Source organism: Colobus angolensis, unplaced genomic scaffold (assembly GCF_000951035.1).
Source record: "Colobus angolensis palliatus isolate OR3802 unplaced genomic scaffold, Cang.pa_1.0 Scaffold9, whole genome shotgun sequence".
Lineage (NCBI taxonomy): Eukaryota > Metazoa > Chordata > Mammalia > Primates > Cercopithecidae > Colobus > Colobus angolensis.
This window is the reverse complement of record NW_012122931.1, coordinates 10,046,448-10,072,719: the sequence shown is the minus strand read 5'-3', so window position 1 is coordinate 10,072,719 and position 26,272 is coordinate 10,046,448. Positions and strand designations below refer to the sequence as shown.

Sequence of the window (26,272 nt, the reverse complement as noted above, 5' to 3'; positions counted from 1 at the left end):
CACTCCAGCCTGGGCGACAGAGCGAGACTCCGTCTCAAAAAAAAAAAAAAAAAAAAAAAATATTTGCAAGAGACACTCATCTATTGTATGGATTGGTTAAGTCCCTGAAAAGTGGTGGATAATTAAAAGCTCACATTAGGCCTGGTGTGGTAGCTTATGGCCGTAATCCCAGCACTTTGGGAGGCCTAGTCGGGCAGATCACCTGAGGCCAGGAGTTTGAGACCAGCCTGGCCAACATGGTGAAACCCTGTCTCTACGAAAAATACAAAAATTAGCTGGACGTGGTGGCAGGTGCCGGTGATCCCAGGTAGTTAGGAGGCTGAGGCAGGAGAATAACTTGAACCTGGGAGGCAGAGGTTGTAGTGAGCCAGGATCATGCCACTGCACGCCAACCTGGGCAAAAGAGCGAGACTCCATCTCAAAATCAATCAATCAATAAATAAAGTGTTCACATTAGGCCAGGCAAGGTGGCTCATGCCTGTAATCCCAGCACTTTGGGAGACTGAGGCAGGCAGATTGCTTGAGCTCAGAAGTTCGAGATGAGTCTGGGCAACATGGTGAAACCTCATCTCTACACAAAATACAAAAATTAGCTGGGTGTGGTGGTGCGTGTTTGTAGTCCCAGCTGCTTGGGAGGCTGAAGTGGGAAGATTGCTTGAACTTGGGACATCAAGGCTGCAGTGAGCCATTATCATGCCACTGTATTGCAGCCTGGGTGGCAGAGCAAGATGCTGTCTGGGGAAAAAAAAACAAAAAAGAAAAGCTCACATTGATAAAATGCAAGAGATAACATTATATCAGGTTATTTAAAAAGTGGCAGTCATGGCTGGGCGCAATGGCTCATGCCTATAATCCTAGCACTTTGGGAGGCCAAGGCAGGTGGATCACCTGAGGTCAGGAGTTCGAGACCAGCCTGACTAATATGGTGAAAGCCCGTCTCTACTAAAAATACAAAAATTAGCCAAGTGTGGTGGTGTGCACCTGTAATCCCAGCTAGCTGAGAAGCTGCAGCAGGGGAATCACTGGAACCTGGGAGGCAGAGGCTGCAGTGAGCCGAGATCACACCACTGTACTCCAGTCTGGGCAATAGAGCAAGACTTATCTAAAAAAAAAAAAAAGTCATGTCCTCTTTTGCCCTATTACATTAATGTGAGTATTACATAAATACTATGAGGAAGGTCAGGCGCAATGGCTCATGCCTACAATCCCAGCACCTTGGGAGGCTGAGGTGGGTGGATCACTTGAGGTCAGGAGTTCGAGACCAGCCTGGCCAAATGGTGAAACCCTGTCTCTACAAAAATACAAACAACTTAGCTGGGTGTGGTGGCACTAGCCTGTAATCCCAGCTACTATGGAGGCTGAGACAGGAGAATCACTTGAACCCAGGAGGTGGAGGTTGCAGTAAGCTGAGATCATGCCATTGCACTCTAGCCTAGGTGACAGAGTGAGACTTCATCTCAAAAAAAAAAAAAAAATTAAATTAAATAAAGAAAAACATTATGAGGAAAAGTATGTGCACAATAAAAAAACAGTTCTGCCGAAGTGTAGGCATCAGTATATAAAAATCTTTCACATACGTAATCCTCAGGTAACATCATGATTTTTCCCAAATGTGCTTACTATTTGAACTATTATTTATTCAATGACTTTTTTTTTGAGACAGAGTCTTGCTGTGACGTTCAGGCTGGAGTACAATGGCGAGATCTTGGCTCACTGCAAGCTATGCTTCCTGGGTTCAAGCGATTCTTCTGCCTCAGCCTCCTGAGTAGTTGGGTTTACAGGCATGTGCCACCACGCCTGGCTCATTTTTGTATTTTTAGTAGAGACGGGGTTTTGCCATGGTGTCAGGCTGATCTTGAACTCCCAACCTCAGGTGATCCACTCACCTTGGCCTCACAAAGTGCTGGGATTACAGGTGTGAGCCACTGCACTGGCCAAAACATAGTTATTACAACTATTTCAGGAATGTTATATAGAATAAATGAGAAGAACCGGGCACGGTGGCTCACATCTGTAATCCCAGCACTTTGGGAGGTCGAGGCGGGCGGATCACCTGAGGTCAGGAGTTCAAGACCAGCCTGACCAACATGGAGAAACCCCGTCTCTACTAAAAATACAAAATCAGTTGGGCGTGGTGGTGCATGCCTGTAATCCCAGCTACTTGGGAGGCTAAGGCAGGATAATCACTTGAACCCAGGAGGCGGAGATTGTGGTGAGCCGAGATCGTGCCATTGCACTCCAGCTTGGGCAACAAGAGCAAAAGTCCATCTCAAAAGAAAAAAAAAGAATAAATGAGAAGAATAAAGGAGACCAGCCATGAAAAGCCCGTAGTTGGTGTCTAGCACCTGGCAAGCCTGAAATGTGTGGTAGTTATTGTTTTTGTTTCCTAAGCACCCTTATTCTTTACTGCTGATCAATTAAAACTCTTCAAGCTCAACTGTTACTACTCCTAATAGCCTAAAAAAAGATTTGCTATTAGGTGGAAGTCAATATAGAAAGTAGCTTTTCTTAAACCATTCTGGCTAGAAAATATATTTCCTTTGCTTTAGTTGATCAGAAATTAGTGCAAAATATAATATAGCTATGGAAATTTTGTTTCATGAAGTTTCTGTATTTCATTTGTGATCACAGTGAACTGAAAGAAAAAATACTTTTAGCGTGATAAACACCATAATGTGTTAACAGATGTTAATGGGTTCTGGAACATCATATGGGAGCTGTTCCCTTTTCTAAGCGGTGGTGGTTAGAGATTGTGATAATTATAGTGTTCAAATGCTGCTCTCAAGTTTGTATAATTTTTCTTACTGAAAAAAGTTGCTAAATCAGATACTTGGATTTAGAAGTATATTATTTGTTTAATTTAAAAGGTAGACTTAAATTTTTATTTTTGTGGAGACACAGTCTTGCTATATATAGTTCAGGCTGGTTATGAACTCCTGGCCTTAAGCAGTCCTCCTGCCTCAGCCTCCCAAAGTGCTGGGATCTCAGGTGGGAGCCACTGTGCCCAACCTAGAGTTTATTTTTTAGAACAGTTTTAGCTTTATAGAAAAACTGAGATGATGGTACAGAGACAGCATCAAGATCACGTCTTCCTGTTATTAGCATCTTATATTAGCATGGTACATTTGTTTCAATTATGACAATTTGTTGCAATATCGTGAACTAATATCAATACATTATTATTAAATAAGGTTCATACTTTATTCCAATTTCCTCAGTTTTTACCTAGTGTGCATTTCCTGTTCAGGATCCCATTCAGCATACTATGTTACATTTAGATGTTATTGTGTAATTTTTAATTAGATCGTCTTGAATTAGATACATTCATGTATGTGTGTGGATGAAGCACACACTATTACTCATAATGCTCTTAGATTAAAGATAATTGGCTTTTTTTTTTTTTTTTTTGGATAGAGTCTCACTCTATCACCCAGTCTGGAGTACAGTGGTGAGATCTCGGCTTACTGCAACCTCTGCCTCCTCCCTGGTTCAAGCGATTCTCCTGCCCCAGCCTCCCAAGTAGCTGGGATTACAGGCACCTGCCACCACACTTGGCTAACTTTTTTTAAATTTTAATTTTAGTGGCTCACGCATGTAATCCCAACAGTTTGGAAGGCCGAGGTGGGCGGATCACAAGGTCAAGAGATTGAGACCATCCTGGCCAACATGGTGAAACCCCGTCTCTACTAAAAATACAAAAATTAGCTGGGCATGGTGGCGCACGCCTGTAATCCTACTCAGGAGGCTGAGGCAGGAGAATCACTTGAACCTGGGAGGTGGAGCTTGCAGTGAGCCGAGATTGCGCCATTGCACTACAGCCTGTGGGACAGAGCGAGACTCCATCTCAAAAATAAAATAAAATAAAATAGGCCGGGCGCGGTGGCTCAAGCCTATAATCTCAGCACTTTGGGAGGCCGAGACGGGCGGATCACGAGGTCAGGAGATCGAGACCATCCTGGCTAACACAGTGAAACCCCGTCTCTACTAAAAAATACAAAAAACTAGCCGGGTGAGGTGGCGGGCGCCTGTAGTCCCAGCTGCTCGGGAGGCTGAGGCAGGAGAATGGCGTGAACCCGGGAGGTGGAGCTTGCAGTGAGCTGAGATTTGGCCACTGCACTCCAGCCTGGGCGACAGAGCGAGACTCCGTCTCAAAAAAATAAATAAATAAATAAATAAATAAATACATAAATAAAAAGTTTTAATTTTATTTTTAATTTTTAGTAAAAACGGGGTTTCACCGTGTTGGTCAGGCTGGTCTTGAACTCCTGATCTCACATAATCCGCCCGCCTTGATGTCCCAAAGTGCTGGGATTACATGCATGAGCCACCACTGCCGGCCTGATAGTTGGCTTTTAATTTTACTTTAGTAAATCTTTTACACATGTAGGTTTCATAATGTTAGCAGGTAGTCTGTTTTACCTCTTTAGTTATGACTTTGATATTTCCCGCTTACTTTGATGAAAAGGTCATTTTGGTCAATTTTGTTATGTACTGGATATTGGCATCTGTCTCGTTGGCCCTAGGAAATGATAAAAAGTTACCCTACCTTTTAGTTGATAAGAATGATGATATCTTACACTGTGCAGCAATTTACACTTTACAGTTATTGTACGGTATACCATCTGAGATAGATAAGGGCATCATCCCAGTTTTGAAGATGAGGAAATAAACTTTGGTGAAGTGCCTAGCCACAAGTCACGTTGCCAATAGGTGTCAGAGTTCAGTCTTAAATTCATGAGATCTTCTGACTCCAGTTTTAGTATTTTTTCGCCTATGCTAATTAAAATAGTCTCTGTAGAAAATAAGAGTAGGAAAAGATCTTTTTTTTACTGCCTTTTTAACATTATCTCTGAAATTATGTGGTTAATAAAGAGGTGATTCATTTGTTTACTTGAATTCTAGCTGTTACTTAGAGTTTATTATTTTTATTTTTAAATTTATTTATTTATTTATTTTTGAGACGGAGTTTTGCTCTGTTGCCCAGGCTGGAGTGCAATGGCATGATCTCGGCTCAACGCAGCCTCCACCTCCTAAATTTAAGCAATTCTCCTGCCTCAGCCTTCCGAGTAGCTAGGATTACAGCATGCATCACCACACCTAGCTAATTGTGTATTTTTAGTAGAGACTGGGTTTCATAATGTTGGTCAGGCTGGTCTCGAACTCCTGACCTCAGATGATCCACCAACCTCGGCCTCCCAAAGTGCTGGGATTACAGGCGTGAGCCACTGCGCCTAGCTTATTATTTTTATTTTTTAGACAGGGTTGTGCTGTGTTGCCCAGGCTGAAGTGCAGTGGCACAGTCTTGGCTCACTGCAACTTTGACCTCTGCAGCTCAAGTGATCCTCCACCTTCAGCCTCTGGAATAGCTGACACCACAGGCATACATCCCCACACCTGGCTATTTATTATTATTACTTGTAGAGACGGGGTCTCCCTGTATTGCCCGGTCTGGTCCCAAACTCCTGGGCTAAAGTGGTCCTCTCACCTTGGCCTCCCAAAGTGTTGGGATTATAAGTGTGAGATACCACACCTGGCCTTACTTTGAGTTTTGAACTGCTAGATACATATCATTAATTTGGGATACCATTAATTAGAAATTCTCAATAGCGAAAACTTGAAATGTGATTCTTATCCCATAAAAAGTTGGAAATATTTTTTTCCTACCCTAGAGACCTTCTCTTTAGTCAGAGGAGTTCATTTAGATATAGTTGTTAACATTTGTAATATATGTATTCTCCCTGAAACTTTTCTTTTTTTGATATGGAGTCTCGCTCTGTCACCCAGGCTGGAGGGCAGTGGCATGATCTCAGCTCACTGCAGCCTCTGCCTCCTGAGTTCAAGTGATTCTCCTGCCTCAGGCTTCCCAAGTAGCCAGAACTACAGGTGTGCTCCACCATGCCTGGCTAATTTTTTTGTATTTTTAGTAGAGATGGGGTTTTGCCATGTTGGCCAGGCTGGTCTTGAACTCCTGACCTCAAGTGATCCATCTCCCTTGGCCCCTCAAAGTGCTGGGATTACAGGTGTGAGCCACTGGGCCCGGCCAGAACTTTTTTTTTTTTTGAGATAGAGTGTCACTCTTGACACTCAGGCCGAAGTGCAGTGGTACGATCTCACGTCACTGGAACTTCCACCTCCCAGGTTCAAACAATTCTCCTGCCTTGGCCTCCTGAGCAGCTGGTGGTGCGCACCACCATGCCCAGCTAATTTTTTGTATTTTTAGTAGAGATGGAGTTTCACCATGTTGGCCAGGGTGGTCTGGAACTGCTGACCTCATGATCCGTCCCTCTCAGCTTCCCAAAGTGCTGGGATTACAGGTGTGAGCCACTGCGCCTGGCAACTTTTTTTTTTTTTTTTTTTAAGAGACAGGGTCTCATTATGTTGCCCAGGCTGTTCTTGAACTCCTGGCCTCAAGTGATCCTCCCTCCTCGGCCTCCCAAAGCACTGACTGACAGGCTTGAGACACCACACCTCTGGCTTCCTTGAGACTTTTAATGTGTAGTCATGGATCGTTAATGAGAGGGATACATTCTGAGAAATGTGTCATTAGGCAGTGCCATTGTGCAAACATTATAGAGTGTGTTTACACAAACTTAGGTGGCATAGCTCCCTGCTCTCCTAAGCTATATGGCATAGCCTATTTGCTTCTGGGCTACAAACCTGTATAGCATGTTACTGTACTGAATAGGCAGTTGTAACATAATGGTAAGTGTTTGTGTATCTAAACATAGAAAATGGTACAGTAAGAATATGGTATAAAAGCACCATTATAATCTCATGGGCCCACTGGAGTTTCACCATGGTTGACTGAAATGTCTTTATGTGGCGCATGACTGTGTTTTGTAATTCATAAATTTCACCTTGTCAGGCAGTGCTTGCTCTCTGTGCTTTGCGTTAAAGTGGGTATGCTTGCTTATCAGGGGTTGGCAGACTTTTTCTGTGAAGAGCTAGATAGTAAATATTTTGGGCTTGTGGGCCACGTGGACTGTGGAGGACTCTGGCAACTATTCAGCTCTGCCATTGTGGCATGAAAGCAGCCATAGACAATATATAAACAAATGAGTATGGCTTTGTTCCAATACAACCTTTATTTATACAAACAGGCAGCAGGCTAAATTTGGCCTGAAAGTCATATTCTGCTGGCCCCTCCTCTATACCATTATAGAAGGATATAGAAATCCAGTGTGCTTCACTCTTGCCACTAAAATCTCCTTACTGTGCTGTCAGTGATAAGTGTTAACATGAGTTGAAAAACTTGAACTTCTCAAAATCTGACTAATATGCATAGGCATAATCTATTTATTTTCTTTTGAGGGGGAGTCTCGCTCTGTCTCCCAAGCTGGAGTGCAGTGGCCCGATCTCGGGTTCAGGTGATTCTCCTGCCCTCCGGGTTCAGGTGATTCTCTTGCCTCAGCCTCCCGAATAGCTGGGATTGCAGGCACCTGCCACCACACCTGGCTGATTTTTCTATTTTTGGTTAGAGATGGGGTTTTGCCATGTTGGCCAGGCTGGTCTCAATCTCCTGATCTCAGGTGATCCACCTGCCTCGGCCTCCCAAAGTGCTGGGATTACAGGTGTGAACCACTGCACCTGGCCCATCTATTTCATTTTTATAGAAAATGTGGTAATGCTGTTGAACTTATTTTATTTATTTTTTGAGACAGGGTCTCATTCTGTTCGTCAGGCTGGAGTGCAGTGGCTCAGTCTTGGCTTACTGCAGCCTTGACCTCCCTGCTCAAGTGATCCTCCCACCTCAGCCTCCTGAGTAGCTGGGACTACAGGCATGTGCACTCACACTCAGATAAGTTTCGTGTTCTCTGTAGAGACAGGGTTTCGCCATGTTTCCCAGGCTGGTCTCAAAATCCTGGGCTCAGGTGATCGACCTGCTTTGGCCTTCCGAAGTGCTGGGTCCATAGATGTGAGCCACTTCACCTGGCCATATATATATTAATATATGTGTTTTGAGACAGGGCCTTGCTCTGTCGCCCAGGCTGGAGTGCAGTGGTGTGATTATAGCTCACTGCAACCTCTGCCTCCTGGGCTCAAGCAGTCCTTCCATCTCAGCCTCCCGAGTAGCTGAGATTACAGGTGTGCACCACCATGCCCAGCTAATTTTTTTTATTGTTGTTCTTTTCTTTGTTTTTTTTTTTTTTTTTTTTTGATAGATAGAGATGGAGTTTTGCCATGTTGCCTAGGCTGATCTTGAACTCTTGGGCTTAAGCGATCTGCCTGCCTTGGCCTCCCAAAGTGCTGGAATTACAGGCATGAGCCACCACTCCTGGCCAGCTCTTGAACTGATAGATTTTCAAAGTCTAGTTGTTTTTTTAACTACAAAATGAAACTCTCTAACTTAGAAACTGCTTGTGAATTTCAGGAAAAAATTTTATTTGTTATTTTAGGTGAGCCTAATGTTAATTTAAAAATTCTTTGTTTTTACTTATGTTCTTATTCATAGAGCAACTTGTGACAATGCAAATATTAGCAAAGATAAAAAAATATTGAGAGCTGCTTATGTTTGGCCGTGGTTTGGGGGCTGGGGATACATAGGCCTAAGAGATGCCCTATGCCTTTGAGGACACGGAAAGACAGGATATAGACATTAAAGATGAAAGTACAAAAAAAGATTTCAAATTGGTGGTATCAAAAGTTTTTCCAGGCTCGGTGGCTCACGCCTGTAATCCCAGCACTTTGGGAGGCTGAGGCGGGCGGATCACCTGAGGTCACGAGTTTGAGACCAGCCTGGCCAACATGGCAAAACTTCATCTCTACTAAAAATATAAAAATTAGCTGGGCGTGGTGGGGGGTGCCTGTAATCCTAGCTACTCGGGAGTCTGAGGCAGGACAATTGCTTGAACCCAGGAAGCAGAGGTTGCAGTGAGCTGAGATCGTGCCATTGCACTTCAGTCTGGGCAACAAGAGTGAAACTCCATTTAAAAAAAAAAAATAATAAAAAATCAGTGTGTCAGGAGTTCAGTGTTGAGATTTATTGCCGTGTGCATACTGTATGGTTGGAAAGGAAGGTTTTATTGAGTCTGGTCTTGGAAATTGGAACATCTACATAAGTGGGGGCCAGATACAAATTTAGAAACATATCGATGAACTGAAAGTAAAAATGAGCTGGACGCAGTGTCTCATGCCTGTAATCCTAGCATTTTGGGAGGCAAAGGCAGGTGGATCACTTGAGCTCAGGACTTTGAGACCAGCTTCTGCAACATGGCTAAACTTTGTCTCTACAAAAAATGCAAAAATTAGCTGGGCATGGTGGTGCATGCCTGTAGAGGGAGGGTTGCTTGAGCTGGGGAGGCACAGAGCCATGATGGTGCCATTGCACTCCAGCCAGCCTGGCGACAGAGCAAGACCTTGTCTCAAAAACAAAAAATAAAAGAAAAATGGGAAGGCCAGTTTGGCAGGAGTAGGAGAGTTTATGTAGGGAAATAGTATAAATTAGGATTGGAGGGGTGGGTTGAAGCAAGATTGTACTTTGAATATTAAACCAAGGAGTTTGGAAATTATCTCTGAGGGATAAAGCATAGCTGAAAATCGTGAGCACCTTTGGACCTTTATTTTTACTTTATTTATTTATTTATCTTATTTTATTTTATTTTATTATTATTTTTTGAGATGGGGTCTTGCTCTGTCACCCAGACTGGAGTGCATTGGTGTGATCACGGCTCACTGCTACCTCTGCCTCCCAGGTTCAAACAATTCTCCTGCCTTAGCCTCTTGAGTAGCTGGAATTATAGGCATGTGCCACCATGTCCAGCTAATTTTTGTATTTTTAGTAGAGACGGGCTTTCACCGTGTTGGCGAGGCTGGTCTCGAACTCCTGACCTCAGGTGATCTGGCTGTCTCACGCCTCCCAAAATGCTGGAATTACAGGCATGAGCCACCGCACCCGGCTAAAAATTTTTTTTTTAACCTTTCCTATGGTGCTGAGAGAAATGGCTTTTAATAGACTTTTAAATTCTGAAATTCTGTCTTGATATTCAGATGTTTTGCAGGTAGAGGAAATAAAGAATTTAAGCTCAGTGAAGAGATAAGGGCTGGAGACACTGTGTTTTGTGTGGTATTTGGGTATAAACTCAAATGAAGTAGATGTCACCAGAAGCCAAATAAAGTTCTGTAAAAACCAATAGGTAACAGGAACTTTAAGGAGTAAATTTTTAGCAGAACTAGAAATTAAAGTCGATGTTACTGACAAAATGTTTAGATTAGTTGATTGAGAGCAAGTACTTCTTTCGAGTCAGACAGAACAGTTTGTTTGAATCTTGACTTAGCTACTTACTAGATATGTCAACACTTTTCTTAACTGTCAAATGAGGATAATGAGAGTACACCTATCATAGGGTTCTAAGAGTTCAATTAGGAAAAAGAATAGCAGAGTATTTGGCATAACTCATAAATAAATGCTAGTTTGATATTAATATTATTATTGTTAGTTTGATGGTCATATTGTTATTGTTACTTTTCAGGAAACAAACTGATTTATTTCCTAATATCTGTACTTTTCTGTTGTCTTTAGTATTGTAAAAATTTTCCTACTTTTAGTTATTCACATATAAATTTTATTTAAGCTATTCCTGGTGACCCTTAACTCCGCTGATAGCATAGTGGTGGCTTAGAAAAGCAGAAAAAATTGGTATACTTTTAAAATTATCAAACCCTTTTCCTCAATCATTGTTTTTTTTGTGTGTGTGTGTGCTTTTTGAGACAGGATCTGGCTCTCTCACCCAGGCTCGAGTGCAGTGACGTGATCTCAGCTCACTGTAACCTCCACCTCCCGGGTTCAAGCGATCCTCCCATCTGAGCCTCCCAAGTAGCTGGGATTCAGGTATGCGCCACCATACCCAGCTAGTTTTTGTATTTTTAGTAGAGATGGGGTTTCATCATGTTGGCCAGACTGATCTTGAACTCCTGAGCTCAAGTGATCTGCCCACATCAGCCTCTCTAAGTGCTGGGATTGCAGGTATGAGCCACCATGCCCAGCCTCATGTGTTAATTTTTTAAAGTAAAGTTATATTTGAAGATTTTAATTTCTAAATTCCATGAATTGGCTCATATGTTGCTGTGTCATTGAAAACATGTTATGTTCCCTTTCTATCTTGAACAGTATTTCAGTTGTAATTAGGTCGTGAGCTCCTTGAGATTAGACGATTTGGCTAGGCTCCAGCAAAACTCTGTCATATATTTGTTCAATTACATTTAATTAAGCAGCAAGAAAGGCACAATTTGAGAATTTCTAAAGTATTTTACCCCATTTTTAAATTATGAAATATTTCTTTTTTTTTTTTTTTTTTTTGAGACGGAGTCTCACTCTGTCACCCAGGTTGGAGTGCAGTGGCTGGATCTCAGCTCACTGCAAGCTCTGCCTCCCGGGTTTATGCCATTCTCCTGCCTCAGCCTCCCGAGTAGCTGGGACTACAGGCGCCCGCCACCTTAGAGACGGGGTTTCACCATGTTAGCCAGGATGGTCTCGATCTCCTGACCTCGTGATCCGCCCGTCTCAGCCTCCCAAAGTGCTGGGATCACTTGAGCCCAGGAGCCCAGGAGGTCAAGGCTGGAGTGAGCCACAATTGTGCCAGTGTACTCCAGCCTGGGCAACAGAGTGAGATCCTGTCTTTAAAAAAAAAAAAAGTCCCGAGAATCACTGCTACAATTACAGAGAAACTTATTTGAACATTAATTTTGGTGTGGTAAGCCTGCTTATATTTAAATTTAAATTAGGAGAAATGGGTATTTGCTTTTTTTGTTGTTGTTTTTTGAGACGGAGTCTTACTCTGTTTGCCCAGGCTGGAATGCAGTGGCATCATCATGGCTCACTGCAACCTCTGCCTCTTGGATTCTAGTGTGCAACCTCCGCCTCCTGGGTTTTAGTGATTCTCCTGCCTCAGCCTTCTGAGTGGCTGGGATTACAGGCACCTGCCACCATTCCTGGCTAATGTTTTTGTATTTTTAATAGAGACGGAGTTTTACCATGTTGGCCAGGCTGATCTTGAACTCCTGACCTCAGGTGATCCACCCACCTTGGCCTCCCAAAGTGCTAGGATTACAAATGTGAGCCACTGCTCCAGGCCAGAAATCAGTACCTTTTACTTTTTCTTTTTTTTTTTTTTTTTTGAGACGGAGTCTCACTCTGTCACCCAGGTTGGAGTGCAGTGGCTGGATCTCAGCTCACTGCAAGCTCTGCCTCCCGGGTTTATGCCATTCTCCTGCCTCAGCCTCCCGAGTAGCTGGGACTACAGGCGCCCGCCACCTCGCCCGGCTAGTTTTTTGTATTTTTTAGTAGAGACGGGGTTTCACCATGTTAGCCAGGATGGTCTCGATCTCCTGACCTCGTGATCCGCCCGTCTCAGCCTCCCAAATAGCTGGGATTACAGGTGCACACCACCACACCTGGCTAATTTTTGTATTTTTAGTAGTGACAGGGTTTCACCATGTTGGCCAGGCTGGTCTCGAGCTCCTGACCTCGTGATCCGCCCGCCTCAGCCTGCTGAAGTGCTGGGATTACAGGCACAGATATGGATACTTTTAAAGTGCTTACTCTGTGGACATTGTGAGGAACTCAACGTTGAATCATACATGATTTGTACTCTAGAGCAGTGCTATTCAGTAGAACTTTCATCGTTCTATGATGGTGGAAATGTCCTATGTCTGCATTGTCCAGTATAGTAGCTGCTAGCTACATGTGGGTCCCCAGTACTAGGAATGGCATCTAGTATGACTAAGAAACAGAATTTTAAATTACATTGTTTTTATTAAGATATAATTTGCATATCATACATTTTGAATTTTAATTTAAAATTTACCTTTAATTTAAACGACCATATGTGGCCAAAATATTGTACAGCACACCAGAACAGAAACAAAACAGTGCAGAAATGCGGGAGCATGTGAGACACCAGCAATCAAGAGCAATCAAGGAAAGATTAGTGTTTGGGATGTCAAGTAAGATATTTTTATGAAGTCAAAGGTTCGTACAGTGTAGCAATGGAAGGTGGCCTGGAAAGATAGTTTGGGACCAGATTTTAGAAGGCTGTACATGTTATAAACCTAAATAATCAGCTGTTTTCCTGAAGGTAGTGGGAAGCCACTGAAGATATCTCAGGCAGAACAATAATATAATTTTGATGGCAATTTAGATATATTAATGTGGTTGTGTGTTAAGAAATAATTGAGACAGATTGGTCTCAGGGATGGAATGGAAGTTCAGATGAGAGAGACTCTGTGAAGAATGCTGGCTGTCAACAGGCAGCAGTTGGTCAGAAGATTTAAAAACAAAAAAAGAGGGCTGGGCGCTGTGGCTCATGCCTATAATCCCAGCACTTTGGGAGGCTGAGGCAGGCAGATCACGAGGTCTAAAAATCAAGACCATCCTGACCAACATGGTGAAACCCCGTCTCTACTAAAAATACAAAAATTAGCTGGGCGTGGTGGCGCACCCCTGTAGTCCCAGGTACTCGGGAGGCTGAGGCAGGAGAATCGCTTGAACCCGGGAGGCGGAGATTACAGTGAGCCGAGATTGTGCCACTGCACTCCAGCCTGGGCGACAGAGCAAAAACTCCATCTCCAAAAAATAAAAAAATAAAAAAAATAAAAAAAAAGAATACCGCTGGAAATACAGCAAGCTGCTCCTTCCCTATTGGAAGAATGGTATTGAGTTATTAACAGAGGTAAAAAAGTTTCTAAGGAAAACAGTGGTTTTAACATAGTTGAATTTAAAGTTGGGGATTATTTAAGGCATGTTTCTGAGTGACAACTGTAAAGAAAGGAGTGCCTCTAGGTAGATCAATATGGATTTATGAGTTTTTCATGTAGACATCAGGGTAATAGCAATAGTGTACTGACTCTATCACCTCTCACCTGTATGACCTTGAGCAAATCCCTAGGCCTCAATTTTCTTAGCTGCAAAAGAAAATACCTATCTTGGAGAGGGATATTATAAAGACTAAATGTGCAGAGTTCTTAGACCCATTCCAGGTACAGTTTTCAGTTTATAAACTGTTTTCTCATATGATAGTTGTGATGAATAACACCTTCTCCGTATGGAGGTGTTAGCACCTTGTATTTCCTGCCTTTTAACTTCTCTGGAATTTGCCATGTTTTTTCCATTCCCCACTGTTATTTCTTGCCTATCAGCAATTTCTTTGTCTCTCTTTGTCTATTCCATCCCCACCTCCTCATACTTTTCCTTGGTACCAGAGACTTTATGTAGTGAAATATAAATTTAATTGTGTTAATCGCGTTAAAGCCTCTTCTCCATTGCATGCAGTGCAAGGTTCGTTTTTGTTTTTTGTTTTTTTATTTTTGAGACAGGGTTTCACTCTGTCACCCAGGCTGCTGTAATGCAGTGGCATAATTGTGGCTCACGGTAGCCTCAATCTCCAGATGTCAGGTGATGCTCCCACCTCAGCCTCTTGTGTAGCTGGGACTATAGGCACCCGCCACCACACCCGGCTAAGTTTTGTATTTTTTGTAGAGATAGAGTTTTGCCATGATGCCCAGGCTGGTCTCGAACTCCTGGGCTCAACTGACCTGCCTGCGTTGGCGTCCCAAAGTGCTAGAATTATAGGTATGAGCCTCTGCGTCTGGCCCAAGTTTCTTAACTCTTGAGTTTTCTATGCCTTCTGTCTCTGTAGCGTTATCTCTTAGTATACACTTTCTACCTTCTCCCTCCATCCCTACTCTTAACTGCACAAACATACACGGCCTCAAACTGTAATAAGCCATGTGTAGGTCCCTAAATAGACTTCATGTCATATATATATGTATAGGCATGTGCATGTGTGTATATATATATATATATATATGCCTTTGTTTAGTTGGCTGTTTCTGTCCAGAATATTCTACCCCCACCTGTCTGGCAAATAGATTTTTTTTTCCTTTTTTAGACAGAGTCTTGCTCTGTTGCTCAGGCTGGAGTGCAGTGGCGCAATCTCGGCTCACTGCAACCCCCGCCTCCTGGGTTCAAGCGATTCTCTGCCTCAGCCTCCTGAGTAGCTGGGATTACAGGTGCCCACCACCATGCCTGGCTGGTTTTTTTGTATTTTTAGTAGAGATGGGGTTTCACCATCTTGGCCAGGCTGGTCTTGAACTCCTGACCTCACGAGGAGTCATGAGGCCGCCTCTTACCTCCCAAAATGCTGGGATTACAGGTGTGAGCCTCTGCGCCTGGCCATTTTTTTGTTTTTTCGTTTTTGCACATACTTGTCTTTTAAGACTAAGTTGAGGAATCTATTTCTTCAGTCATTCCTTTTATTTTTGTCCTTACTCTATGTTGTGTAGACTTGTAGCGTAATACTCATAATGCTTTGGGGCAGCCATTTGCTTGCATGCCTGCCTCATTCTACTAGTTCAGAAAGTAGTTGAGGGCACAGTACTAGGTTTTCTCCTTTTTTTGTATTTCCGGTACCTAATATGTTGTTTGTGTCAGGCACAGAATAAATTCAGATGTTTGTCAGTTTTTTTTTTTTTTGAGATGGAGTTTCGCTCTGGTTGCCCAGGCTGGAGTGCAATGGTGCAATCTCAGCTCACTGCAACCTCTGCCTCCCAGGTTCAAGCGATTCTCTTACCTCAGCCTCCTGAGTAACTGGGATTACAGGCATGTACCACCACACCCAGCTAATTTTATATTTTTAGTAGAGATGGGGTTTCTCCATGTTGGTCATGCTGGTCTCGAACTCCCGACCTCAGGTGATCTGCCCACCTCAGCCTCCCAAAGTGCTGGGATTACAGGCATGAGCCACCGCGCCTGGCCTTGTCCACATTTTATACATGAAAAAAAGGTTAAGAGGTTATGTATTATATATTCAGGGCAACTGAACTAATTAATGAAGCATATAGGTCATATAGGTTTTTGTTTTTTTTTTTTTTAGATGGAGTTTTGCTCTTGTTGCCCAGGCTGGAGTGCAGTGGCATGATCTCGGCTCACTGCAACCTCTGCAACCTGGGTTTAAGCAATTCTGCCTCAGCCTCCTGAGTAGCTGGGATTACAGGCACCCACCACCACCCCCCACTAATTTTTGTATTTTTAGTAGAGATGGGGTTTCACCATGTTGGCCAGGCTGGTCTTAAACTCCTGACCTCAGGTGATCCACCCGCCTCAGCCTCTCAGAGTGCTGGGATTACAGGTGTGAGCCACCATGCTCGGCTGCATTTAGTAGTTAGCCCGGCCGCATATAGTTGTTTTTTTTTTTTTTTTTTTTGAGACACAGTGTCACTCTGTCACCAGGCTGGAGTGCAGTGGCACGACGATCTCCGCTCACTGCAACCTCCACCTCAGGACTGCTTTCATTAACTATGATACTTCTCATAAATAAAACCATTAGAGCAATGATTCTTTTCTTAGCCTGTGGACTAAGAGCCCCCTAGAGGGTGTTAAGAGTTCCCACATGGAAGTCTACAAAGTCACACATGCATTTTCTGTAGGCTGAATTAATAAGAGTATATGTATATATGTCACTATTTAAAAAAATGTACACACATGCCTTTGTGACTAATTCAATAGGAAATCATCTTGGTGAACTAGACATACTGATATCTTTTCAGAGGAAAGCAATATGGAAAGCTATCTCCAACAGTGGAGGAGATTAGAATAACAGCTTTGCATGGTTTGCTGGGGAATCAATAAGGTACAAGAAGGTGTTTTTTAAAAGCAGTTAAATTCAGGTTTCACAGTAATACTTGAAATTTTCCTAGTCATCTAGTAGTTCATTCAAAGAAGAGGAGAAAGTTTAAAACTGCAGAAATCAAAATTTTAAATGATTAAATCTGTTTCTCTCAATGAAGGTTGCTTCAAGTATATTTCTAGCTGCTACCATAATGTTTAATTCTTAATGAGACATTTTTTTTTTGAGATGGAGTTTCTCTCTTGTTGTCCAGGCTGGAGTGCAATGGCGCGATCTCGGCTCACTGCAACCTCTGCCTCCCAGGTTCAAGCTATTCTCTTGCCTCAGCCTCCCGAGTAACTAGGATTACAGGCATGTGCCACCATGCCCGGCTAATTTTGTATTTTTGGTAGAGACCGGGTTTCTCCATGTTGGTCAGGCTGGTCTTGAACTCCTGATCTTAGGTGATCTACCCACCTCAGCCTCCCAAAGTGCTGAGATTACAGGTGGAAGCCACCGTGCCTGGCCTTTTTTTTTTTTTTGGAGACAAAGTCTCACTCTGTTGCCTAGGCTAGAGTGCAGTGGCGTGATTTCAGGTCACTGCAACGTCTGCCTACTGGGTTCAAGTTTCTCCTGTCTCAGACTCCTGAGTAGCTGGGATTGCAGCCACCTGCCACCACACCTGGTGAATTTTTGTATTTTTAGTAGAGACAGGGTCTCACCATGTTGGCCAGGCTGATCTCGAGCTCCTGACCTCAAGTGAGCCACCCGCCTTGGCCTCCCAGGGTGCTGGGACTACAGGCATGAGCCACTGTGCCCAACCCAAGAAATTTTTTGCTAAATTGATGGCTGTCTGCTGCCCGGACACACAATATTATGTTTTGTTATCTATGCCACAGGTATTTCTGTTGTTGATTTAACATTTGTGATCTGGCACAAATTCTAGGTTCAAGGGCATAGCTTAAATAATAATGCTTTAAAATATGTGTGCTATTTGTATCAGTTTGTTTAGCTACTAGATAAATAAGAGTAGTGAGATTTCATTTATTCCTTTGGCAAATATTTATTCAACTCCTGCTATGAACTAGGCCTTCTCCTAGTCCCTGAAATTACAGCTGTGAGTGAACAAAGCAAACAAGGCTTGGCTCTACTGTCACTTACCTTCTAGTGGGGAAGCCTTGCAATAAGCATGATTATATGCAGGTAGATATCTGTAATATAATGCTAGATAGGGGCAGTGCTTTTTTTTTTTAAAGGCCAGAAGAGGGATTAGGAAGTTATATTTTCTATTTTAGAAGGAATTGTCTGAGAAGGCCTTTCTAAATACATGTTTGAGTAGAGAGATCTGAATGGAATGAAGATAGTGGATAACCTTCCAGAGAGAGGCCAGCAAATGTGCACACTTTCAGAGAGGGACATGCTTGGCCTGTTCAAGGGACAGCTAGAAGGTAGGTGTTCTGGAGCTGTGTGAACTAGGGTGGGATTGTAGGAGAGGAAATTGGAGAAGTAGCCAGGAGTAGATCTTGTAGGGCCTTCAGATTTCATTCTATCATGAAATAAAGCCTTTGGATGGTTTCCAGTAGGGGAATAAAGTAATAAAGTGATCTGACTTAAGTTTTGTTTTGTTGGTTTCTTTCTTCTTTTCTTTTCCTTTCTTTTCTTTTCTTTTCTTTTCTTTTCTTTCTTTTTGAGACCTGTTGCGCAGGCTGGAGTGCAGTGGCATGATCTCGGCTCACTGCAACCTCTGCCTACCAGGTTCAAACAGTTCTCCTGCCTCAGCCTCCCAAGTAGCTGTGACTACAGGTGTACGTCACCACACCCAACTAATTTTTGTATTTTTAGTAGAAACGGGGTTTCATCATGTTAACCAGGCTGGTCTCGAACTCCCGACCTCAGGTGATCCACCTGCCTTGGCCTCCCAAAGTGCTGGGATTACACGTGTGAGTCTCCGCGGCTGGCCATGATCTGACTTTTTAATTCACTATGCTATGTAGAGAACAGACTTTAGAAGTACAATAAAAGAAGCAGTGAGATCACTTAGGACGTGGTGATTACACACCTCGTAGTGAGAACTGATGTAATTAGCAATGGGGGGACGGCGGGAATTAGTAGTCAGATTTTAGATATATTTTGAAGATAGAATCAACAGGATATTTTGATTGTGATTAGAAAGAGCACAGTCAAGGATAACTCTGGGGTTAACAAATAGACATGGTATTTGAGGATATACACAGGGTTTACAGCAGCTATCTCTGAGCTGTGGCCTTAGGAGTGAGCTTTTTTTTCTGTTTGCTTACCTGTATTTACCAATTTTTCTACTGAACCTGTAATACTTCTGTAGTAAAAAGATAGAGATTATTTGAAAATTAGGGCCGGGCGCGGTGGCTCAAGCCTGTAATCCCAGCACTTTGGGAGGCCGAGACGGGCGGATCATGAGGTCAGGAGATCGAGACCATCCTGGCTAACACGGTGAAACCCCGTCTCTACTATAAAAAATACAAAAAAACTAGCCGGGCGAGGTGGCGGGCGCCTGTAGTCCCAAGCTACTCGGGAGGCTGAGGCAGGAGAATGGCGTGAACCCGGGAGGCAGAGCTTGCAGTGAGCTGATATCCGGCCACTGCACTCCAGCCTGGTCGACAGAGCAAGACTCCATCTCAAAAACAACAACAACAACAACAACAAAAGAAAATTAGAGTTAAAAGTGGTATCAAATGTAACCTAATTTTTTTTTTCTTTTTTTTCTTTTTTTTTGGGGGGGGACTGATTCTCGCTCTGTCACCAGGCTGGAGTGCAGTGGCACAATCTCAGCTCACTGCAACCTCTGTCTCCCGGGTTCAAGCAATCCCGCTGCCTCAGCCTTCTGAGTAGCTTGGACTACAGGCGCGCACCACCACTCCCGGCTAATTTTTTGTATTTTAGTAGAGACGGGAGTTTGACCATGTTGGCCAGGATGATCTCGATTTCTTGACCTTGTGATCCGCCCGCCTCGGCTTCCCAGAGTGCTGGGATTGTAGGAGTGAGCCACCGCGTCTGCCCAAGTGTAACTTAATTCTTAAAGTGTTCTCCTATCCATTTGATTTTAGAAAAGAGCTTCAGTGATATACATAAACTTTAAATATTTATCTTTTTACTCTTAGTGATCAGTCTTTGAGCCTTTCCCACACTGAAGATGGTGAAGCTAGATATTCATACTCTGGCTCATCACCTCAAGCAGGAACGCTTATATGTAAACTCTGAGAAACAGCTCATTCAGAGGCTCAATGCAGATGTACTTAAGACAGCTGAAAAGCTGTATCGTACAGCATGGATTGCGAAGCAACAGAGAATCAATTTGGATCGGCTTATCATAACCAGGTAAAGAAATGATTTTCAGGTTTTAAATTTTATGAACCACTATGATTCTGTAAATAAATTAGTAACTGTAAATAAATGAATCCATTTCCAACAAAATGCATTATTTAAGATAATTTTACATCAACGTTAAGGTGAGTCTTTGCTTATAATAGTTTATTTTGATTATTAAATAACTTAGGCACTGTTATAGAAAATTATAACTTAAGCATTGACATTTTATATCATACCAATTGGTTTTGTGTCTTTGTATAAAATGTTATTGTTGGCTGGGCGTGGTGGCTCACACCTGTAATCCCAGCACTTTGGGAGGTTGAGGCGGGTGGATCATGAGGTCAGGAGTTCAAGACCAGCCTGGCCAAAATGGTGAAACCTCATCTCTACTAAAAATAAAAAAATTATCCGGACGTTGTGGTAGGTGCCTATAATCCCAGCTACTTGGGAGGCTGAGGCAGAGAACTGGTTGAACCCAGGAGGTGGAGGTTGCAGTGAGCCGACATCTTGCCACTGCACTGAAACCTGGGCGACAGAGTGAGACTCTGTCTCAAAAGAAAAAACAAATGTTGTACAGAGGAAATTACTTGTTCTGCTTTTCTCCTAATATTTAATATATAGGTTTCCAGCTGGGCGCGGTGGCTCATGCCTGTAATCCTAGCACTTTGGGAGGCCAAGACAAGTGGATCATGAGATCAGGATTTCAAAACCAGACTGACCAAGATGATGAAACCCCATTTGTACTAAAAATACAAAAATTAGCTGGGCGTGGTGGCATACGTCTGTAATCCCAGCTACTCGGGAGGCTGAGGCAGGAGAATGGCTTGAACCCGGGAGGTGGAGGTTTCAGTGAACCAAAATTGCACCCCTACACTCTAGCCTGGGCGACTGAGTGAGACTCTGTCTCCAAAAAAAAAAAAAAAAAAAAAATTCTCTATCTATCTATGTTTCCATGTTTCGATATTGTATAACTATTTTTCAGGTTTAGAAACCACATATTTTATTGTCTTAATATCTACAAAGAACAGTTTTTAATTTATTTTATTTTATTTATTTATTTTTTTGAGTCTGAGTCTTGCTCTGTTGCCCAGGCTGAAGTGCAGTGGCATGATCTCAGCTCACTGCAACCTCTGCCTCCCAGGTTCAAGAGATTCTCCTGCCTCAGCCTCCTGTGTAACTGGGATTACAGATGCGTGCCACCATGCCTGGCTAATTTTTGTATTTTTAGTAGAGACGGGGTTTCATCATGTTGGTCAGGCTGGTCTCAAACTCCTGACCTGGTGGTCTGCCCCCTTGACCTCCCAAAGTGCTGGGATTATAGGTATGAGCCACCCTACTTGGCCAAGAACAGTTTTTAACTCTAAGAATATCAGTGCTGTTGAGAATATAAGCCAGACGCAAAAGAATATGTACTGTATGATTCTATTTGTATGAAGTTCAAAAAGAGGCAGGACTGATCTTTGATGACAGAGATCAGAATAATAGTTACTTGTTGGACTTGAGAGGGTGGTATTGACTGGGAAAGGGCATGTGAAAGCGTTCTTGGGTGTTTAAAATGTTCCATGTCTTAATCTGAGTGGTGATTACTGGGTGCATATATGTGTAAAAATTGTTCGAGCTGAACACTTGACACTTGTGCACTTTACTGTATTTTACCTCAATAAAAATGAGTTAAAAAAGAACAGTGCTATTGTGGGCATTGTGTTTTTTCCCCCACATCTTTTAGGCTTATTTTATTTGGATTTGTTTCCAGAAGCAAAAAGCCTGGTTAAAGGATGTGATTCTGCAGGTCATTACATACTGGCATGTTGCTGTTGAGGACGGTTGAGCGATACGCTGATATGGACCTCATTTTTATTATTTTTTAGTACTTGAATATTTGTAAACTTTCTTATGTCCATAAATAAACATAAGCAGTTTAACTGTAGCTGATACGTATTTTTTTCAGACAGGATCTGGCTGTGTCGCCCAGGCTGGAATGCAGTAGTGTGATCTTGGGTCACTGCTGTCACAAGCCCCTGAGCTCAAGCGATTCTCCCACCTCAGCCTCCTGAGTGCTGGGACTACAGGCACACGCCACCACATCTAGCTAATTTTCATTTTTTTTTTTTTTTTGTAGAGATGGAGTTTCACCATGTTTTCCAGGCTGGTCTCGAACTCCTGGGCTCAAGTGATCCTCCTACCTTGGCCTCCCAAAGTGCTGGGATTACAGGTGTGAGCCACTGTGCCTGTCCTGCAGCTAATTTTAATTTAGTTCATAAGAGGGCTAGACAGTTTTTAGGATCTACAAACTGATTCTTTCTTTCTTTCTTTCTTTTTTTTTTTGCAGACAGAGTCTTGCTCTGTTGGCCAGGCTGCAGTGCAGTGGCACGATCTTGGCTTACTGCATCCTCTAGCTTCTGAGTTCAAGCGATTCTCCTGCCTCAGCCTTCCAAGTAGCTGGGGTTATAGGTGCCTGCCACCATGCCTGGCTAATTTTTGTATTTTTAGAAGAGATGGGAGTTTTGCCATGTTGACCAGGCTGGTCTCGACCTCCTGGCCTCAAATGATTTGCGTGCCTCAGCCTCCCAAAGTGCTGGCATTACGAATGTAAGCCACTGCACCCAGCCCCAATACTTTCCATTGATTCTGATTTGATATGAGGAAATTGTCCTTTGTACTTTTTAGTTTTGTCTTCCTTTACTCATTGAGTTGCTGTTGGTCTAAAAAATTTTAGCAATTCAGAGTGATCTTATTGTTGGGACTATAATCAACTCATATACCCATGTTTGGATATAGCATATGTGTTATTATTAATACTATTATTTTGCTTGTTTGCTCATTTTTTTTTAGTGCTGAAGCTTCCCCTGCTGAATGTTGCCAACATGCCAAAATTTTGGAAGATACACAATTTGTTGATGGGTATAAGCAACTGGGATTTCAGGAGACTGCTTATGGAGAATTCTTGAGTCGACTGAGGGAAAATCCTCGTCTTATTGCCTCCTCTTTGGTTGCTGGAGAGAAACTTAATCAGGAGAACACACAAAGTGTTATTTACACAGTTTTTACGTCCCTGTATGGCAATTGCATCATGCAAGAAGATGAAAGCTACCTCCTTCAGGTTTTGCGATACTTGATTGAATTTGAACTTAAAGAAAGTGACAACCCTAGGCGACTTTTGAGGAGAGGAACTTGTGCCTTCAGCATCTTATTTAAACTTTTTTCTGAAGGACTGTTTTCTGCCAAACTTTTCCTCACAGCCACTTTACATGAGCCAATTATGCAACTCCTTGTTGAAGATGAAGATCACCTGGAAACAGATCCAAACAAGCTAATTGAGAGGTTCTCCCCGTCTCAGCAGGAAAAACTCTTTGGAGAGAAGGGCTCAGACAGATTCAGGCAAAAAGTCCAAGAAATGGTGGAGTCCAATGAAGCCAAACTAGTGGCTTTGGTGAACAAATTTATTGGTTATCTCAAACAGAACACATACTGTTTTCCACATAGTTTAAGGTGGATCGTGTCTCAGATGTACAAAACCCTCTCCTGTGTAGATAGGCTGGAAGTGGGGGAGGTCCGGGCAATGTGTACTGATCTCCTGTTGGCCTGCTTCATTTGTCCTGCAGTTGTCAATCCAGAACAGTATGGAATAATTTCTGATGCTCCTATTAATGAGGTAGCACGATTTAATCTGATGCAGGTATGCTTTTGCTATTATTATTAATGTGACATTTAGTTTAAAATCAGTTGATTGGGCTGTGGGGGTGGGAACAAATAATATGACGACAATATTTGTATATTGTTACGACATTTTCTCAACCAGTTCCAAGTATTTGCATCTTATTAAATAAAAGCTGTAATACTGGGATTTAAAACTATGGTGGTCACAAAACATTTTGTCTTTGTCTGTTTTTTGAGGCGGAGACTTACTCTGTCACCCAGGCTGTAGTGCAGTAGTGCATTCTCAGCTCACTGCAACTTCCGCCTCCCGGGTTCGAGCAATTCTCCTGCCTCAGCCTCCTGAGTAGCTGGGATTACAGGCATGTACCACCACGTCTGGCTAATTTTTGTATTTTTGGTAGAGACGGGGGTTTCACCATGTTGGTCAGGCTGGTCTCGAACTCCTGACCTTGTGATCTGCCCGCCTCGGCCTCCCAAAGTCCTGGGATTACAGGCATGAGCCACTGCACCTGGCTGTGTTTGCTTTTAAATGGAATCCTCACACACTTGAATGTATAGTTGATTAGATTTTCTAGAACAAGTCCACCATCCCTTTTCTATAATTTCAGAACCCAAAATGAACAAAAACTGAATGTCTTCTATACCTTATTTGGTAGCAAAACCTGTGCTGAAGTACCATGAGGCTATTCACAATTTTTTTTTTTTTTCATTTTTCTTTTTTGATATGAAGTTTCACTCTTGTTGCCCAGGCTGGAGTACAATGGTGCGATCTTGGCTCACTGCTACCTCCGCCTCCTGGGTTCAAGTGATTCTCCTGCCTCAGCTTCCTGAGTATCTGAGATTACAGGGGAACGCCACCATGCCCAGCTATATTTATAATTGTTATTCCATTTAGTGCTAGTGAATACTCATATTTTGTTGCAGAAATGTTGATTCATTTGATTACAAAATGCCATCTGTATATTGAACATGTTGTGTATATACACTGCATTACCTTTCTAAAATCTCTGAATTCTGAAATCTGAAGCTCTTTTAAGAGTTTCAGAAAGAGGATTTTTGGATGTATATTAGCATTTTTTTGCAATCATCTAAATGACTGAAGTCATGTTATTATTTCTTCATGGACTCTTCATCACACCTTATCCCTCAGATATACTGTGAAAAACTGGTGTTTATTTAGAATAGACTATTTTTGGGTGATTTTTATTTTTTATTTTATTATTATTATTATTTGGATACAGAGTCTCGCTCTGTTGCCCAGGCTGGAGTGCAGTGGCGTGATCTCGGCTCACTGCAACCTCTGCCTCCTGGCTTCAGGTGATTCTCTTGCCTCAGCCTCCCAAAAACCTGGGATTATAGGTGCGTGCCACCATGCCCAGCAAATTGTTTGTATTTTTAGTAGAGACGGGGTTTCACCGTGTTAGTGCCAGGATGGTCTCGATCTGCTGACCTCGTGATCCACCTGCCTCAGCCTCCCAAAGTGCTGGGATTACAAGCATGAGCCACTACGCCCAGCCGTTTTATTATTTTTTTTAAACAGAGTTTTGCTCTGTTGCTCATGTTGTAGTGCAGTGGCACAATCTCGTCTCACTGCAACCTCCGCCTCCGAGATTCAAGTGATTCTCCTGCCTCAGCCTCCCTAGTGCCTGGGATTACAGGCATGCACCATCACACCTGGCTAATTTTGTATTTTCAGTAGAGACGGGGTTTCACCATGTTGGTCAGGCTGGTCTCGAACTCCTGACCTCAGATGATCCACCTGCCTTGGCCTCCAAAAGTGTTGGGATTACAGGTGTGAGCCACCGCACCCGGCCTTGGGTGATTTTTAAAAAATGATTAGCTCAGACTTGGTGCAGTGGCTCTCACCTGTAATCTCAGCACTTTGGGAAGCCAAGGTGGGCAGATCGTTTGAGGTCAGGATTTTGAGACCAGCCTGGGCAACACAGTGAGACCCCCCACCACCCCATATCTATTAAAAAAAAAATATTAGCCGGCTGTGGTGGCTCATGCCTGTAATCCCAGCACTTTGGGAGGCCCAGGCGGGCAGATCACCTGATGTCCGGAGTTCGAGACCAACCTGACCAACATGGAGAAACCCCATCTCTACTAAAAATACAAAATTAGCCGGTGTGGTATCGCATGCCTGTAATCGCAGTTACTTGGGAGGCTGAGGCAGGAGAATTGCTTGAACCTGGGAGACGGAGGTTGCGGTGAGGCATGGTATCGCATGCCTGTAATCGCAGTTACTTGGGAGGCTGAGGCAGGAGAATTGCTTGAACCTGGGAGACGGAGGTTGCGGTGAGGCAAGATTGCGCCATTGCACTCCAACCTGGGCAACAAGGGTGAAACTCCATCTCAAAAAAAAAAAAAATTAATTAAAAAAATAAGAAATCAGAGAAAAAGGATTAGCTCTTTTTTATGATCAGTTATAGCACCTTGGGGTGTTTAACAATTCACTGTATAGAAATGCCTGAAATAAAGCTAACTTTTTTTTAACTTTTATAAATTAAAAAAAATTATAATATGGAGCTTTTCACAAATTTGTGTGTCATCCTTGCACAGGTGCCATGCTAGTCTCTGTGGAGTTTCAATTTTAATATGTGCTTCTGAAATGAGCACAAAATTTTTGACTCCTTATCCAGGAAACAGTAGAGTTTTTTTTTTTTTTT

General features: G+C 42.8%; 1 protein-coding gene across 2 annotated transcripts in view; it reads left to right on the top strand.

Annotated features, from left to right (window-relative positions):
• Positions 1–26,272, top strand: part of GAPVD1 (GTPase activating protein and VPS9 domains 1) — a 110,615-nt gene that overhangs the window by 22,898 nt on the left and 61,445 nt on the right. For both annotated transcript variants that reach the window (XM_011931381.1, XM_011931380.1), the window contains exons 3-5: positions 10,712–10,828; positions 19,739–19,955; positions 22,779–23,622. In XM_011931381.1, the coding sequence (XP_011786771.1) occupies positions 19,771–19,955; positions 22,779–23,622 (1,029 nt within the window). In that variant the 5' untranslated portion in view covers positions 10,712–10,828; positions 19,739–19,770. The remainder of the gene's footprint in view (positions 1–10,711; positions 10,829–19,738; positions 19,956–22,778; positions 23,623–26,272) is intronic.